Genomic DNA, 19,792 nt, shown 5'->3' with positions numbered 1-19,792 from the left:
CAAGAAAAGTTAAGTTATGAATTTACACCACCAATAGCTCCAACTTAAATGCTGGTTTTCTTTTCAAGAGTAGCTCCAGTTCACTGGCACATCGCAACGCCGCCAGACCACAACCACCTGTACTCTACAGGACACATCCCTCCAACATTGACTGAAGGAAGTAGAGGACGACTTGCTTTCTAATAAAACAGACGTGTACAGTAAGAATTAGGGTACAACTGGGACATTAACTACGCTAAAACACACGAACTACACACATCCTCGCCAACTTCCCAAGGCACAGCCATCCTTAATCTCCCCTAAACGGGTTTAACTAGGATATGACCTGTAAAGCGTTGCTTCAGAAAAGGATAGAGAGTAGCATCTGATGTAATACTACCAAAATTAACTAACAACAGTATATTTTACTCGGGAGACTGAAAAAAATGAAATTAGTAAAAGATCTGCTATGCAGCTTTCTCTCTAAACAACAGGATTTAAACTCATCACATTGATAAATTAACTGGTGCCTGATCGTTTAATACGCTGGAATTGTAACCCACTTTCTTTCGTGTTCTCCTTTGATCTGTACCTGCCATTCGGAAAGTACATTTGTGGAAAGCCTTCAAAATAGTTGTCGAGACAGTGTCACGGGTTTAGCACTAATGGTCATAAAATATTTCGGAGTAAGGATGAATTAGATAACCAGGTTTGTAGACCTGACACTAGGATTAGCTAAACGACACGTTGCAGTGGAAAAGCAATCCATTAAGTGGGCGCAGGAATCCGTCAATTCTATGTTAAAGTTGTGATTTGCTAGCATGTGAGCTGAAGTACGACTTTACTTACCACTGCACTGCAAGAGGCCATTTCCTTGACACGTAACATCACTTCTTGACTGAATGTAGTTGGCCAAAATACTTGTGAGACAAGTCCTCTGCTACATGCTTCTTGCGCTGTAAGCTTTCGTCCACAGAACAACATTTCATTTGCCTAAAAAAATGAAAAACATGTATTCAAAGACATCCGCACATTCATACATGTTAAAAAAGCACTCTTCTGAATGGCAACAAAGCTCGACCTATGCAAAGCGCGTGAATAAGCATATTGTACTCGTGCTGACATCTAATGCTAGAAGGTAAAAGAGAGCTATAAATACATGAATAAAACAAAGAAAGATAGTACAGGAACAATTCATATGCAATGTGAATTAAATATACAGGAAAAATAATGTAAAAGGTACATGATGGAAATAAACTGCTTTGCTCTCAATGCAGATCTGATCATAATCTCGAAAAGTGTACATTTTTTTTTTGGTTCACACATTCTGCAGAATGTGTTCTCGATATTTTCAACACCAGTGCTGCCGAATAAACATATGTGCAGGCCCATTACTTACAGTCTTTCAATTAAAGCAAGCTTCATAAATGCAGACCCAACATGGCTAGAAGGAGGGCATAGCCAGCTAATGATTGTAGCAAGCTAGAATCTTGCCTTCTTATGCTCCGTAATGTATTGCCCTAAATGTCCCAATGTACTGCCTACTGAAGCTGGGACCTGGTCAAGATAAACTCTTACTACTTGAATAGAAACAGTTCTCCTTCATGATGGGAAGGATCAACAAGAAGTGGGGCTGGATATGCTGCTTACCGCTCATTGTGGCTCATGCGTAGGGAAGTGGTACCTCGAATCGGCCTGTACTAAGTTCCATCCAGGAAAGGCTTGTGGTCCTCATAGAGTGGTGACACTGAGGAGCGCAAGGAGGATGTGCTACACGTAAATACGCTAACAACAAGAAATTTCGAGCACACCATGAACACTGCTATATTCGGGATAGACTGTGGTCAACTTGGAATTTCAGGTATAATTTACCTTGTGGTTCGAGTCCTGTGAGAAATCGGGTTGTGGGCTGACTTGGGTGTTAACCCTGGTCAAGCAACAGCCACAGTCCCTGTCAGGGGGAACCACAAAAGTCACTATATTAAGCTGTGATTAACCCTCAGTAGCTTGGCACAAAAGCAGTCAGGCTTAACTTAGAGGAAATGTAAAAGGTATTTTTGCAGCACTTAAATAGTAAAAAAACTGAAAACGCAAGAAAGATCCCACACAAATTTAGTAAAACAGTACAATTTAATAAATTATTTGAAACGAAACAACAAAAATCCAATGAGTAGACCGGAGATATGCAGTTTTAATGGTTTAGTTCAAATTAGTGTAGTCATCTGGCTGCGCTGGATGGGGACAAAGTCACAAGTTCAGGCTTACTGTGATGGAGTGCGGGCCAGATACAGGTACCAAAATAGGCCTGCTGAACAAAGTACTTTAAATCCTGGTTGCAGAGTGTGCAAGATCCTGCGTCGAGGAAGTGCTGCACAGTGCGGGTGCTAAGTACTGCATCGAAAATGCATGGTGTAGTGGCAGTGTGGAGTCCTACACTGAGGATGTGTTGTGCAGTGGCAGTACTGAGAAGCTGTGGGTCACAAGTCAAGGATGCACTGAGGAGTGACGGGTTGCAATGTGAGGTCCTGAATCAAGGATGTGTTGTGGAGCAGCAATTCCAAACAGCGGCAAGGCTGCGATGTGCAGCAGCAGTTCTGAGGAGCTCCGAGATCCTGCATCGGTGATGCATTGTGCAATGGAGGTTCCAATGTAGAGGTGTGAGGTGATGCATCATGCTGCATCAATTCTACTAGGACCAGAGCTGGGCTGACAGAGAACCTTCAGGCCTACTTCCAGGAACCTCGGCCGGCAGAGTCCAGGTGGGGGCTGAAGACAGTTGCAGCCTTTTCTGTCCCTGAGGCTCTGACCAGAAAGACAGCCAACTAGCACTTAGAGTCATTCTGGTGCTCCTGGGTTCAAGATGCATGTCCAGTCCTTCTCACTCAGGCAGCAGGACAGCAGGGCAGCAGAGCAGATGTCCTTCTTGCTGCAGTGCAGCACAACAGTCTATCTAGGTCTTCCACAGGTCCAAAGTTGTACTGAAGAGTTAGGACTGAGAGTCCAGTATTTATAGTTGGTGCCAGCTTTGAATTTGGAGAAGTTTCTAGAGTGTTCCACCACAGCAGCATTTAGAATTTCCTTCCTCCCTGTCCTGGTCGCATCTTGTCTGGGGGCAAAAAAGGCTAGTTTGAAACCCTTAGTGAGTGTGCTGAGGCAGAGCCTTTGTGATGTGAAAGTGTGGTAGTTGACAGCTCCACCATCTCATCAAGTAAGAGATGGCCCATGCCACCAACACCTCTTCCTCCTTTGTCTTACTGTCTGGTAGTAATACACAACAGCTACACCTAGTAGGGTGACCCAGGATACAGTTTCCAGGTGGGCAACAAATGTTTAGGGCAAGAAAATAGCAACTTTCTAAAAGTGCCATTTTCAGCATTGTGACTTACAATCCAACTTTACCATTAACATGGGTTTTAAATTAAAATTGTTTGGGGACTAAACTCGACTTTTCTACCTGCTCTCAACTGAAAGTTATCACTTTTTAAATGTAACAAGGTTACCTAATGTTATCCTATGGGACAGGTATGCCTTGCAGTAGTGACTAACAAATGTAAGAGTTTTTCCATTACCAAAACATATAAAAGTGAAAAGTAAATGCCCATCTATCTGAATGCACTGCACATTCCTTATGGCTTGTTTAGGGTCTAGGGTGACTTATGTGTATTAAAAAGGAAACTGGCAAATGGTTTATTTTGCAAAGTGACAATGGCAGTTAAAAACTGCCAACTGAAATTGCAGACTTCAGACATGTTTAAAGTGCTACTTAAGTGGGTGGCACTATCAGTGCTGCAGACCCTCTTGTAGCATTGACATGCCTTGTGTACAGGTGGTGACACTTTAATAGGGATTTACAGTAAATTAGATGAGCACATTGGATATAAGCCACTTTTACCATGTTTAAGCAGGAGAGCACAAGCACTTTAGCACTGGTTAGCAGTGGTAAAATGTGTTGAGTCCTAAAGGTAAAAAACAATGGGGTCAGGAATAAGGAGAGTTACAGCATAAAGTTTGGGGATGACCATGCAGACACCGCCGGGTGCAACAAGTTGTCTGCTAGGGGATCATGATACTATGTTGTCACAGCCAGGATCATGTTACAAATTTCCCTTCCCAAGACCTACTGCTCCCAAGGATTTGTATTGCTAGATATAGGAAATAGAAGTCTTCTGAAAATCATGTTGTTGGTGGAAGCCAACTATGAGCTAATATTCTGAACATCTATCTGAACTTTTCTAATATTGGGTTTGATACTTCATACTATGGATTGCTGTGACGGAATAAGAATGATTAGATTGAACTGTGTTGTTAGGTTTGTTTGAATGCCAAGCATAAGGTATTACAGTTCAAGCACACGCATACGCTTTGCTAATGATAACACAGAATGAGAGGACACAAATATTGCTGGTTATCTTGAAGTCAAGTAAAAACTATAACTTATCTTCCACACGACAAAGTACAGTAACGAAACTTGAGGTAGTTATTCCAACCAGAAGTGTTAGTGTAAATTAATATATGTGCTGATCCTTTGTATTTTGTTATCCAGAATTACCAGTGATATACCAACAGTACAAAGAAAACCAACAAGTGCTTATCAGGTTAAAGAAAATAACTGAAAGAAGCATGATGTGGTGTGCTAGAAGGGCCCTCATTCTCACCTCTGATTATTAAATATGTATATGTTTCCAGTAGTTCGCACTTTAGTACTATATCTGGGCCCATGTTTTTAGTATGGGTTATAACAGAAGAAGAATAATCATGTTTCTTACCTTTCATTATACTAATTCTCTTAAAACAGATACAAGTACAATTATGACTATAACTATGGACAAAAACATTTGTATGATAATGCTCAAATTAGTATTGCAGTTTAGTAATCAGGTAAGTATTTGAATGTCTTCAAAAATGTTTTAATCAAAACAATCTTTTTGGCGTATAGAAATACTAACTTTTTGACTTTAATCATCATGTAACAATTCTGATATCTTGGTGCCTGCTCTAATTCCAATGATGAATTATAAATGATCGACCAGTGAGGATTGCAATAAAAATAAAAATAAATCTTTTTCAGTTGCAAGGTACTTTCAAGAAAAATCAACACAGTACCTGGTTTGATGCAGAAATTAATTTGATGACTTAAAAAAATGAAAACTGCTTTATAATATTCTTCTAGTTCTCAACAGTTACAAACCAAGTTCTCCCAATACCCTATCACCTCATCTTAGCATCTTGGGCAACAAAGCAAATTCTGGAGTGGGCCTTATTGAGAATCTTCAGGGTATTATATACCATCCGTTCTGCATAGATATACTTATGTCTCAAACAATACCCCAAATTGACTCTTTTAATTGTGACATCTTCTACATTGCCTAGTGTCCTGCATCATCCCTTTAAATTTGTTATGCATATCCTCAATACATAGATCTTAAATTCCTTCTTTGAGATTTTTAAACCAGTGCCTCATGACTAATCTGGATAGATGGTCTGGAAATATAAATTTTACCAAATCTTTTGAATAGTTGTTTAAATTTTGTAGAGTAGGATTTAAACAGGTGTTTAACCCCTCGGGTGCCTTGGATGAGGTCACCTCGTCCTACACCCGGGAACTGGGGGGAGCACTAGCGCTCCCCCCCCCCCTGTGCTAATAAAGCCAGGTTTTTTATTTTTTTAATGATATGGACATAAGGGAGCGACCCCTTGGGCAAGGGTCGCTCCCAGGGGGGGCTTTTGGCCTATTATTAGGCCGATCAGCCCCCGGGGGGCAGAAACCTCTAGGCACCAGGGATCATTTTTTTTTGTTTTTGTTTTTCTTTTCGTTTTGTTTTTTTTGGAGGTGGGGAGCGACCCCTTAGGCAAGGGTCGCCCCCCTAGGGGGCAAATTAGATTTAGGCCATTTCTGCCCCCCTTGGGGGCAGATTGGCCTATTTTTATGAGGCCAATCTGCCCCCAAGGGGGGCAGAAAACACTAGGCACTGGGGATTTTTTTTTTGCGCCAATGTCAGGCAGGGGGAGCGCCCCGTAGGCAAGGGTCACTCTGGGGGGGGGGGGGGAATTTATTTTAGCCCATTTCTGCCCCCCCTGGGGGCAGAAACCTCTAGACACCAGGGCAAATTTGGGGAGCGACCCATTAGGCAAGGATCGCTTCACTGGGGGGCAAATTGTATTTAGACCATTTCTGCCCCCCTTGGGGACAAATCGGCCAATTTTAGGTCAATCTGCCCCCAAGGGGGCAGAAACCACTAGGCACTGGGGATTTTTTTTTGGCGCCAATGTCACGCAGGGGGAGCAAACCCGTAGGCAAGGGTCGCTCCCGGGGGGTGGGGGGGTGGGTAGGGCGGGTTGGGTGGGCAGAAACCTCTAGGCACCAGGGCAAATTTAATTTTTGTGTTTTTTTTTTTTTCTTTTTTTTTTTTCGAGATGGGGAGCGACCCATTATGCAAGGGTTGCTCCCCTGGGGGGCAAATTGTATTTAGACCATTTCTGCCCCCCTTGGGGGCAGATTGGCCGATTTTAGGTCAATCTGCCCCCAAGGGGGCAGAAACCACTAGGCACCGGGGATTTTTTTTTGGTGCCAATGTCACGCAGGGGGAGCGACCCCGTAGGCAAGTGTCGCTCCTGGGAGGGGGTTGGCGGTGGGGTGGGGGGGCAACTTTATTTGAGGCCATTTCTGCCCCCCGGGGGCAGATCGGCCTATTGTTATTAGGCCGATCTGCTCCCGTGGGGGGGGGATCAGAAACCTCTAGGCGCCAGGGCAAATGTTATTTTTGTGTTTTTTCTTTGTTTGTTTGTTTTTTTAGAGATGGGGAGCGACCCATTAGGCAAGGGTCGCTCACCTGGGGGGCAAATTGTATTTAGACCATTTCTGCCCTCCTTGGGGGCAGATTGGCCGAATTTCGGTCAATGTGCCCCCAAGGGGGCAGAAACCACTATGCACCAGGAATTTTATTTTTTGCGCCAATGTCACGCAAGGGGAGCAACCCCATAGGCAAGGGTCGCTCCCGGGGAGGGGTTAGGGGGGTGCGGGGGCAAATTTATTTTAGGCCATTTCTGCCCCCCCGGGGCAGGCTGAGCTAGAGCCCAAAATCCACAGGTAGGCACTTTGCAAAAAACACCTCTGTTTTCTGTGAAAAAATGAGATGTGTCCACGTTGTGTTTTGGGCCATTACCTTTCGTGGGCGCTAGGCCTACCCACACAAGTGAGGCACCATTTTTATCGGGAGACTTGGGGGAATGCTGGGTGGAAGGAAATTTGTGGCTCCTCTCAGATTTCAGAACTTTCTGTCACCGAAATGAGAGGAAAAAGTGTTTTTTTGGCCAAATGTTGATGTTTGCAAAGAATTCTGGGTAACAGAACCTGGTCAGAGCCCCACAAGTCACCCCATCTTGGATTCCCCTGGGTTTCTAGTTTTCAAAAATGCGCTGGTTTGCTAGGTTTCCCCAGGTGCCGACTGAGCTAGAGGACAAAATCCACAGATAGGCACTGTTTTCTATGAAAAAATGTGATGTGTCCACGATGTGTTTTGGGGCATTTGCTGTCGCAGGCGCTAGGCCTACCCACACAAGTGAGGTATCATTTTTATCGGGAGACTTGGGGGAACGCTGGGTGGAAGGAAATTTGTGGCTCCTCTCAGATGCCAGAACTTTCTGTCACCAAAGTGAGAGGAAAAAGTGTTTTTTTAGCCAAATGTTGAGGTTTGCAAAGGATTCTGGGTAACAGAACCTGGTCAGAGCCCCACAAGTCACCCCATCTTGGATTCCCCTAGGTCTGGTCTCTAGTTTTAAAAAATGTACAGGTTTGGTAGGTTTCCCTAGGTCCCGGCTGAGCTAGAGGGCAAAATCTACAGGTAGCTACTTTGCAAAAAACACCTCTGTTTTCTTTCAAAAAATGTGATGTGTCCACGTTGTGTTTTGGGAATTTCCTGTCGCGGGCGCTAGGCCTACCCACACAAGTGAGGTATCATTTGTATCGGGAGACTTGGGGGAACATAGAATAGCAAAACAAGTGTTATTGCCCCTTGTTTTTCCCTACATTTTTTCTTTCCAAATATAAGAGAGTGTGTAAAAAAGACGCCTATTTGAGAAATGCCCTGTAATTCACATGATAGTATGGTCACCCGGGAATTCAGAGATGTGCAAATCACCACTGCTCCTCAACACCTTATCTTGTGCCCATTTTGGAAATACAAAGGTTTTTTCTTGATAGCTATTTTTCACTCTTTATATTTCAGCAAATGAATTGCTGTATACCCGGTATAGAATGAAAACGCACTGCAGGGTGCAGCTCATTTATTGGCTCTGGGTACCTAGGGTTCTTGATGAACCTACAAGCCCTATATATCCCCGCAACCAGAGGAGTCCAGCAGACGTAACGGTATATTGCTTTCGAAAATCTGACATTGCAGGAAAAAGGTACAGAGTAAAAAGTAGAGAAAAATTGATGTTTTTTTCACCTCAATTTCAATATTTCTCTTTTTCAGTTGTTATTTTCTGTAGGAAACCCTTGTTGGATCTACACAAATGACCCCTTGCTGAATTCAGAATTCTGTCTACTTTTCAGAAATGTTTAAGTTTCTGGGATCCAGCATTGGTTTCACGTCCATTTCTGTCACTGACTGGAAGGAGGCTGAAAGAACAAAAAATTATAAAAATGGGGTATGTCCCAGTAAAATGCCCAATTTGTGTTGAAAAATTGGGTTTTCTGATTCAAGTCTGCCTGTTCCGGAAAGCTGGTGATTTTAGCACCGCAAACCCTTTGTTGATGCCATTTTCAGGGAAAAAACCACAAGCCTTCTTCTGCAGCCACTTTTTCCAATTTTTTTTGAAAAAAACGAAATTTTCACTGTATTTTGGCTAATTGCTTGGCCTCCTTCAGGGGAACCCACAAAGTCTGGGTACCTCTAGAATCCCTAGTATGTTGGAAAAAAAGGACGCAAATTTGGCTAGCTTATGTGTACAAAAAGTTATGAGGGCCTAAGCGCGAACTGCCCCAAATAGCCAAAAAAAGGCCTGGCACAGGAGGGGGAAAAGGCCTGGCAGCGAAGGGGTTAAATGTTGAAATTACACCTAAATTACATTCTATTGTTGGAGATCTGGTTTCATGATATCCATCTCACATATATTCAGAAAATCTCTTACAAAGGTATGTACAAAATATTTCCATTTTGTAATTGAGGAAACATCTAAATTGAGCTACAATAATAATGCAATCTTGAAGGGTCATACTAGATTGAAAAAGAGGTATCTTGAAATTGAAAAAAATAGATTTTTCTCTTCATCAAAATGTTAATGGTTTTAAAACATGATTTTAAACATTTTTTAGGGGTCACAAGGGATCTTTAACATTGGAACTCAATTTGAAGATCAGCATTCTGGAAGTCTCATAAGAGCTGTTAAGTTAACGGGGCGTGGCCAACCAGCCAACATGGCGGATGGGAGGAATACGACCTCCCGCACCAGTTTGATGAATCTGACATGATCCAGGCTACTGTCTTCACCTCTTCACCATAAAAAAAGAGAACAAAGAAAGGCATCACCACCCTTAGTGCAGCACTGGGAGATGAGTCCCAGACATATGGCCGAAATTGAAGGTGACGGTCTTGAGGCTTGAGAGGCCAAACTCGGGGCAGAGCAGCAGGTTTAAGGCAATCCCGGCGACACATGGCCGAGTGGGAGAGGAAAGGCTGATAAAGACAAGGGTGGGGAGATTAGGAGACAAGCAATCTTTGTTGGTGGCAGAGTGGACAACAAGGGCCCTGGAGAGGGGGAGTGAACGCGATCCTGTTGGGAGCATCTGCGGTGGGCCCTCAAATGGTCACAGGTTGGGAGGGCAGCAGATGCATGGTGGTAGAATGCTGAGTGGATTGGTGGGTGTTCCCCCCCTGTGGTGACTGTTGTGTACCTCCAGCCTGTCGGTCACCGAAGAGTCACTGGGGCCTGGGCCTGTGACAACAACCTGCATCTTTCTTGGAGTGCCTCATGTATAAGACAAAAAGGAGCATGTGCCTGGGACAAAACCAGAGGGGCCTGACACAGCTGCACGTGCCACCCTAGTGCTTCTGGGGTCAGGTGGGCCATCTTTCTTGGAGTGCTGCATGTATAAGACAAAAAGGAGCATGTGCCTGGGACTAAACCGTAGGGGCCCGACACAGCTGCACGTGCCACCCTAGTGCTTCTGGTGTCAGGTGGGCCATGACTGGATGTGGGAGGGGGCCCTACACTCCGTTGTGACCCAGTGCCACCTCTTGCTGGAACTAGGAAGTATATATCATTGCTCCTGTGACCTGTGCTATTTCGCCCAGGTTCTCTCTAAGGAGCTGGCGAATTTAGTTTTGTGACCAGCTGGGGGGGGGGGGGGGGGGGGGGGAGGGGATGATGCTGCTGTAGCTGCTCATGCTGCGTTGGGGGACTGGCGGGCCACAACTAACATTCCTGCAGAAGTGCAACCTACCTGGGGGGCCATTTGGAAAGGTTGCAGATGGGCTAGAAGTGTGGTTCTAAGGGCACCCTTTTGTCCCCTCTATCTGGCCCTTACCCCAAGACATGGAGAAACCCAAATTATAAATCACAGGTGCTTTAGGAACTGCAGCAATAAGGACCACTGGTCTGTATACTTTGGGCAGACACACCATTGGAACCAAGCTACACCACTCAGATTCTCACAGCGATTGTGGAATTCTGCGTGGTACTTGGGACCAAAGTGGAGACCCTGACCATAGACCTAAATGCACTACAGGATGACCAAAAGAAACTTAAAGAGAGGCTACAGAACACAGACACAACCCTTGCTGAGCTTTTCACCCAGTTGAAAGCCACATCACAAGAGTTAGGTGCATTAACAGAAAGCATGAAGCTCTTAGAACACTGAGCTGAGGATGACAAAGGTAGGGCACGACCCAACAACCTCAGCATTGTGGGTCTCCCTGAAAAAAACAGAGGGATCCAATGCCACTGCCTTCACTGAGTAGTGGCAGCAGGTGTGGGTATGCCTTTGGGGCCTTTCCCCCTGTACGCTGTGAAGCGTGGCACATCAAGTCTCAGCCAGGTCACCTCCTCGGGGGCCCCTCCGAGACTCACTGTGGCTTAACTCCCGAACTACTGGGGACTGCGATCTTCTTACCAACACAGACAGGCTAGCAAGGCCACTGATGGTGGATAGTTCTAAAGTGATGCTTTTCCGTGACTTTACTCTGCCAAAGGGCTTCCTTTTTGTCTGTCAAGAAACAACTGTGAGAAATTGACCTAAAATATGCTCTGCTTTACCCAGGAAAGCAGAAAGTAATAGCAGATCAAGGAAGTCACATCTGTCTCTCCGCAGAGGATCCCTAGACCTGGTTTGACCACTTTGAGGCAGGATCTGGAGATAAGAGAAGGGCTCCGGACCCTACTGAGTGATGACAGAGGCTGGCAGGATCCCACTGTGGCAGAGGGACGAGAGGGGGAGATCGTTCAGTGACATCAACTCTGCAGAAGATCAGAGGTGACAGAGCATTAACGGTGGCTGTGGTATTGGCATGCTGGATCAGACGACCATTGCTACGGTCTGAGGAATCGGGAAGAGACTGGTCTGGCTCTGATCACAGTGAAACCTCTAGTGTCCTGTCCGGGGTGACCCCCCCAAAGACCGCGGAAGAGCAGGTGTAGGACTATTACATGGGACTTGTGTAGTGCTAGGCCTTCTAAATGGGACCCTCAGTTCTTCTAGTGGGCAGTCCCATTCGCGGACCGTTTCTCGCGACCCCCCATCTTTCCACCCCATCTGGGGAGGCCGTGCGCATGCAGTTCTGATCTACACCTTTTGCTCCTTGCCTCAGCATAACTAAACTTGGCCCCCACTCCCATGAAGCTGCTACAAAGTAGTCTAAAAACATTTGTTATTGATAGGCCTAAAACCTACCAAATGTTGGCGATCACTGGTGCCAAGGCCCTCCATATAAACAGCTAAGAACCTTGATTCACAAGGCTCAAACCTCTGCTGTCACCAATAGTTTGGCCAGTTCATTTGTTTTGTTTTGATCTGGCATTGTTCTGTATCCACTCTGAGAGTTGTTGAAGAACATTAGGTTATTTACACCTGCATAGAGAGTAGTATCTCGACCCTAAGGTACTCCCCGAAGCACTGTGCCCCTTCCTGATTCGCAAATGGCTCCATTGGACACTGTCAGGCCAAGTTTTTGCTTCCCCGCTAGCTGTTACAACACACCCAGGTAAATGTACCACTGTGACATGAAATGTAGGGGGTGGGTACTGTATGCACATGCAGTCTTTTTTACGGCGGCAGGGAGCCCAAACATAATTTATACAGGAAAGGGGCAGGCTGTGGTGAAAATGGACTGGACAGCTATACCACACCACATACTGCAAAGGGTGCAGCAATATGGCTAAATTGAGTGTTCCATTTCAAATGGAAGAGGAGTGTATAGACCAGCATGAAAGGTTTGTCCTTCTAAGAGGCAAACTAGATGGTTTCCTTTTGGTCCTCTGTAGTATCTACGCACCAAATTTTGATCAGCATGCCTTCTTGTTGTCTTTATTACAACATTTAGCAGACTGAGTGGGCCTCCCGTGGCTCATCGGGGGTGATTTATAATCAGTACACAACACTGAGGATGATCGCTTGCATCTCCTGCTACTTGCGCCCTGAATACTGCAATGTCAAGGCTGTACAGAGATGGGTGCACAACTGGGCTTTTGTGGACTACTGGAGGGTTCGAGATACTCCTTCTATCCATTCCCATACAGACTGCATGCCTGGTTAGATTACATATCGGGTCTCTCTGCTGACCGCCAGGCCTCATACCAAGGCAAAACACTCTCGGATCATAAACCCCTGGAGATCACGTTCAGATGGGGGCAGGTGCTGACCCCAGTCACCCACTAGAAACTTCAGTCATAATGGCTGGAGGATCCAGTAACCTGGAACGCCCTGTTTAATGCTACTGAGGACTACTTTATCTTCAGTGTTGGCAGGGCCTCCTAACGTGATTAATTAAACCCCAACAGTCCCACTTGGCTGTACTCTCCATTAGGATGGGGCAGAGCTGTGAGGTCAACATGCAGGCGGATGTCAATAGAGCCTTTTATCACTGTTATCAAGTGCTTTATTCGCACCTCACACCTCCAGATGAAGAGGCCAAAAAAAGCTTTCCTGGTGGACATTCTATTTCTGGCAGTGCCTCAGTACCTGTTGGAGAGCCTAACAGCCCCAATCACTGACAGACAACCAGGGAAGTAAAATAACAACTGAAGCGCTAAGCGATGGGAACAGAAAGGTTCCTGGTCGAGTTCTACATGATTTTCGCAGCACTACTGATCCCGTTGATTAAAAAAGTTGTACAAGGCAACCTTGGATTCTGTCAGCTTCCCCAGCACAACGAACGAGGCAATTGTGACTTTGATCCTGCGATTGGGAGACCATCAGACCACCTATTGTCCTATGGCTCCATCTCTCTCCTAAATACTGAATATAAAATCTTGAGTAAAATCCTGACAGTAAGACTAGTCCCAGCCCTTCCCTTGTTAATCCACAGTGAACAGAATGGGTTCATCCCAGGAAGAAACACATCCATAAATATCAAGAGATAGTATCAAGTTATGGAAAAGGCCGATGAGGTGTGCCAAGAGCACCATGCATAGCCTACAAACTTTAAAAAGCCTTTCACATTCTCTGCTGTCCATATCCGGACCACCCTACCAATATCTGTCTCAGGCAGTATAGCTATGTCCAAGATGGTGATGGTCACTAGAGTTCTTTATTACTTTACAAATCTTCCCCTAGTGATACCGAAAAAGTCTTCCAAATTATTAAACTCTATTTCTTGCCCTTATATGGGAATAGGGAGGAGAAGTATAGTACTTGAAAAGTTGAGGTTTCTGCTGGAAAAGGGAGGGTGTGAGCTCCGGACTTCTTTGGATATTATCTGACTGCGCAGCTCCAGTAGCCTACAAGATGGTTGGTGGGAAGCCATCTGAAAGAAACAGGGTATCTGGCTGCTCGGGACACAAGACAGAATACTGAACACACTGATATTTTCAGGAAGTAGACAGAGAGTGGACATCCCTCCTGATAGCTAATGCCATCATCTATTGCACAAAGGGTTTCACCTAACAGGTACAACACTTCCCTAGCTCCCAGTCTGCCCCTCTGCAGACTTCCCACTGAGTCCAGGCCATTTTTAACTCAGAGGTTGGTGGCATGACAGGAGGCAGGTCTCCACACCCTGGGAGACTTACATCAAGGAGGAGTGCTAATGGATCTTCAGCTGTTCAACGATAAGTTTGATCTCCTGCAGGCTTGTTTCTCCAGTTTGGGAGTGTTAGAAATGGCAGTCAGGGTACCCCCTGTCCAAACAAGGGCCTTCACTCTAGTCAGGGTAAGTCACACACAATCCAAATTATACTGTACCCACCCTCTGGTAGCTTGGCACTGAGCAGTCAGGCTTAACTTAGAAGGCAATGTGTAAAGTATGTGTGCAATAAATCATGCAATAACACAGTAGAACACCACAATAATACACCACACAGTGTTTAGACTGGTTAAATGCAGGTCAAAACTATCAAGATGTGATAAGGACACATTGAAATATCACTTTAGAAAATGATAAAAAAAAGAGTCTTTAGTTCTTAAAAAGCAACAAGTAAGTGTCTCTTGCAAGCACAAAGTACCTGGTTTGCGTCTAAATTCTCTGCGAGATGCCGCAGAGGAGGTGATGCGTGGAAAATGGGTAGATGTGCGTCGGTTTCTCTGCACGTACACAGACAATGCGTCAATTTTTTTCTTGCAGTCAGGTCCATGTGTCGATTTCTGGCACGAAGACTTGGATCCTCTTCGGGTTGCGGGGTATTTGGATGTCCCCGGGGTCAATGCGGAGAAATCCTGGGCGTACAAGACAAAGTCACAGGAGCTGTGTCGATCTGGTGGGTAATACAGGGACATTTCTGTCACAAGGCAGGCACTGCGTCAATTTTGCTCGCAGGAAGTCGATCTGCGATGTTCCGGCTCGGCTATGCGTCGATCCAGTGGGCAGTGCATCAAAGTTCCAGTCGCACGATGGCGCTGCGTCGATCTCGTCTCAGGGAGCCGGGCTGCGTCGTTACGGTTTGGCATGCGGTGATTTTCTCACCGTGATGCAGGAGGTGCGTTGTTTCTGGCAGGCAGTGCATTGAAGTTTCTCTGCTGAAGGAGTTCTTTGCAGTATGAAGTATTTTTGGTCCTGAGAACTCAAGGAACAGGAGGCAAGCTCTACCCAAGCCCTTGGAGAGCACTTCTCAGCAGAGCCAGAGGGCAGCAAGGTAGCAGGGCAACAGCAGGGAACAGTCCTTTGCAGAAAAGCAGTCAGGTGAGTTGTTTAGGCAGCCAGTCAGTTCCTCTTGGAAGGTTGCAGGTCCTAGTTCAGAGTTTCTCCACCAGTGGTATCTTGTCCAGAAGTGTATGAGTTGGTAGGGTCAAAGGCCCTGTTTAAATACCCAAATGTGCCTTTGGAGTGAGGGAGCCTTCAAAGAGTGGCTTAGAAGTGCACAAGGTCCCCTTTCAGTTCCATCCTGTCCGCCAGGGTCCCAGTAGGGGGTTTGGCAGTCCATTTTGTCAGGGCAGGCCACTGTCCTTTGACATGTAGGTGTCAGGCCCTCCACCCTCCCAGTCCAGGGAGACCCATTCAGTATGCAGATGTGTGAAGGTGTGACAGATCATCCTGTGTATGAGGTCGTCTGAGTGAAACACACAAGGAAGCTGTCAACTAACCGAGCCAGACGTGGACTGTAAGGCACAGAAGGATTTACGTGCAGAGAAATGCTCACTTTCTAAAAGTGGCATTTCTAAAATAGTAATATTAAATCCAACTTCACCAGTAAGCAGGATTGTGTATCACCATTCTGGCCATACTAAATATGACCTTGTTACTCCTTTCAGGTCAGAATCTACAATTCAAACAGTATATGAGGGTAGCCCTGATGTTAGCTTATGAAAGGAGCAGGCCTCACAGCAGTGTAAAATGAATTTAGGAGTTCTACACTAACAGGACATACAAACTACACAGGTATATGTCCTGCCTTTTACCTATATAGCACCCTGCCCTACGGGCAATGTAGGGCCTACCCTAGGAGTGACTTATATGTAGACAAAATGGGAGTTTAAGGCTTGGCAAGCACTCACTTGTAAATGCCATGTCGAAGTGGCAGGGAAAGTGCACATGCAAGCCTTGCAATGCCAAGCCTGAGGCATGGTTAAGGGGCTACTTATGTGGGTGGCACAATTAGTGCTGCAGGCCTACTAGTAGCATTTAATCTACAGGCCCTGGGCACATGTAGTGCACTTTACAGGGGACTTACAAGTAGATTAAATAAGCCAATTGGGTATGAACCAATGTCACCATGTTTTAAGAGAGAGAGCATATGCACTTTAGCACTGGTTAGCAGTGGTAAAGTGCGCAGAGTCCTAAAACCAGCAAAAACAGTGTCCAAAAAGTGGCGGGAGGCAGGAAAATGTTATGGGTGACCACCCTAAGGCTGTCAGGTCTAACAGGGAGGTTTAGAGAATACCTCAGACTGTGTTGGGAAGAATTCCATACTATACCTCCTACTAATCCCCTGCTTCAGTCACTACATACCATTGAGCATGGCCGTAGATGAGTAACCTGGCTGTAGAGCGCAATTTGAAAACACACAAACACTTCCTGGCATCCCCTAAGGGAATTATGGGAGAAAATCTCAGGAAGGGCATTTCACGATAAAGAATAGCAGATAGCGTTAGAATATTTCCGAAGGTTCTCCCTCAACGCTAGAGTTCACTTCATAGTTACATATTTCACACAACGCCTACCTAATGCTCAAGAAAATAGGTAAACTCTTCCCGTGAGAGCGCACAGACTGTGCATGCTGCCATCATGCCCCAGCAGATGTCTGGCATGTCATGTGGGATGGTTCTCCGCCGAGACAATTTTGGGATGCAGTTAACAGTACAATAGCAGGATTCAAAGAAAACCACAATTGACAGTTATTGAGGCCTGTCTGATAGGCACCTCTGAGAGACCCTCCTGAACTAAAGTACCAACATGGTTCTGTGACCTCTGTTTCTTCTGGCCAAGTGCTGTATCACCATGAAATGGAAATTTGAACATCCGCCATCCAGTGAGACCTGGCGCATGGAATCCCAGTACTGGGCAGAAGCAGAGTGTAGAACAATCCACAGAGAGAAGAGCTAGGTCTTAACACTTCACCGTTTTGCAGGTCAATAAGACCCTCTTGTGCAGGATCGAAAGAAGTATGGGGATAGGGATGATAGATCTCCATGATCTGTAAGATACAGAGATTCTTCACTTGGATGGCCTTGAGACTGAATACACACCCAGTTTGGTACTCTGAACACCGGACAAAGACAATTCACTTTTACAAGGACATCTTCCTGCTGCGCATGCCAAGGCCTTAATCCCGGACCGGCTGTAGCTTGGCACCTCAATGGGTTCAGCGATCGAAACAGCCCTTGCTTGAGTGCTGCTCTCACCCCCACCTCCCCATACAGCTAACGACTCATGGACAGGGGAAAGGGTAACACAGAGCATCACAGTATCTGCTTTCTGCTTGTTGCTCCCGATGGTTCGAGGAGGGATGGGGAGGAGACTTGCACAGGCTATATCGGTTATATCCTAGTCCAAGAATAACTGGGTAAACATTGTGCAACATGTATTCTCAAGTGAAGGCATGGCGAGATGACAGTGTACCTTGTTCTCTTATTGCACGTATATTGCATTTATGTTCACGCCATGCATATCTTATGCTGCCAAGCCATTCTTTGTGGAGTGGAGCAAAAAAAAAAAAAACAATAACGTTTGTTAAAAAAAAAAAAAAAAAAAAGAGAGCTGTTTAGATAATCCAACTTAAACCTGGTTATAATGTAGGTGAAAGAAAAATATAAACTAATTTACATTAAGGCATTGCCAATACTCCTCCTTCGTTGTCCACTGTCAGTTTTGCATATTTCATGATGGATCTTTTGTGATTCCAAATGAAGGTTTGACAAATACCCTCAACTCGTCAGAAAAACCCAGCCTGCAACTTTTAAGGAAATCTAAAAATAAAAAAGCAAACACTGGCAATAGTAACATTTTAATTAAATAAACCCTAAAAGGAGGGGCAAAGACACCACTCTCAAATAAGCAGCCTACACTTTCTATATGAGAGGAAGACATTTGAGCCATTAGAAGTCATTCTAGTAGTCTGAAACATTGAACCCCGATTTGGCAAAACCACAAGTAGGGCATTTAACAATAACATTTTGGTTTTAAAATGATTGATTGTATACCCTTCAATTACAGTAACATTCTGTATTTTATCAAAAACAATTGACTATTTAGTTTGTTTATAAGGATAAAATGAAATTGTTGACATGGGTCAAGAAAATCGCACACAAAATTGTAGAGGGCATCAACCCTGCTGAGGGCATCTGGTTAATCCGAATACACAATTTTTTTCAGAATTTTTAATGAGTTTCCTTTCCCCCGTGCCAATAGGGCGCGCCCCTTGGGATCACACATATGCCTGGCATGTTCTATATGGGCACTGCAGAAGCGTCTGCGTCCCTTTTCTCTAGTAATATTGTGTCCTGCAGGCACAAAAAGCAGGTGTGCGCTGTAGGGCACTTTGTAAGTGACAGGCTCAGCTTGATACATGATATTCAAATGGACAACAGCAATTAATAAGGCTCGACTGTAACACTTCCTCTGCGCTTCTCTTTTTCTCTTTGTATCTGGTGGCAAATACGTAGGAAACCCTTACTCGGTCAATTGATTCCATATAATGTATTAGCTTTGCACGCAATTTATTTTCATGAAGATGTAGATTGTTCTCAAAAGATTTATTTAAGAATCCTTGATAATATTTTTAATGAAAAAAATGTGTTAATAATGTTGCATTTGTTTTCTAGCAAGGAGTTTCAAGGTTTGACTGACGTGCAATGCACAGAGGGTCCTTTCTTAGCACTGAAGAGACTCCCCGACAATTTAGCATCCCTGCTCAATCCAACCAAAATGTAGTTTTTTCTGGTTTACTCGATTCTGTGCTAATCCTCTAAAATGTAATTTTTCCTTTTATGTAACAGAAAATGTAATCAGTTATGTTCTGCAGTTCATTGGATTTCAATAAATGATTCAAGAAGCACCAACATTCGCATATGAAATGTCCCACTGTTTAAGCTTTGCAAGCTTGCGAAGTATGGGTCTGAATTAAAAAAAAAAGCATATGCTGCCCCACCGTCAACTCGCACCACTGGAGTAAACATATTTTTTCGGGACTTCTCAAAAAATCTCTGAAGAACTCATGTAATGCTGGGAATGCTACAGCTTTCTAAAAGTAGTATGTATGCAGGAGTAATGTAAGAGAAGTACTTCAAAATTATTAATATTTTCATGTTACAACGTTTTTTCTCTGTTGGTAGTCCACATTTCCAAACCACGCACCTCCAGAGCATGAAGATAGATTGTTGGGGAGGTTCCCCTCACATCCCACCCTGGATGCGATTTACTCTTGCCCTTGACTAGAGTAAATCTATCTCCATGTCCAATGTGGTATGTGCCTATAACTGTATGTATACCCAAACAAGGTTGTACATGCTCACCTAGTTTTCCAGACATCTTCGACCTGAAATACCTACTTCGTGTCCCAGTGGGGTTTATGCTCACATGCAACACTTTACAGTGATTGTATACCTTTAGGTGTGAGTAAATTACTTTGCGAGTGTAATGTTATCCTGTGTGAATACCAGCCATAACCTGGTGTTAACACAGGACACAGAGCTGACTGGCTTAATTAATCGGCGTTGCACAGTGAT

At 44.8% G+C, this 19,792-nt stretch overlaps 1 protein-coding gene across 1 annotated transcript in view; it reads right to left on the bottom strand.

Moving 5' to 3' along the window:
* The window catches only part of CDYL2 (chromodomain Y like 2), a 362,648-nt gene that overhangs the window by 21,699 nt on the left and 321,157 nt on the right, over positions 1 to 19,792 (bottom strand). The window contains exon 6 of the mRNA XM_069216897.1: positions 829 to 972. Within this exon, the coding sequence (XP_069072998.1) occupies positions 829 to 972 (144 nt within the window). The remainder of the gene's footprint in view (positions 1 to 828; positions 973 to 19,792) is intronic.

The sequence above is a fragment of the Pleurodeles waltl genome, chromosome 12 (genome assembly GCF_031143425.1).
Source record: "Pleurodeles waltl isolate 20211129_DDA chromosome 12, aPleWal1.hap1.20221129, whole genome shotgun sequence".
In the NCBI taxonomy this organism is placed as follows: domain Eukaryota; kingdom Metazoa; phylum Chordata; class Amphibia; order Caudata; family Salamandridae; genus Pleurodeles; species Pleurodeles waltl.
Note: the sequence above shows the minus strand (reverse complement) of the source record. Positions and strands in the feature narration are given on the sequence as shown.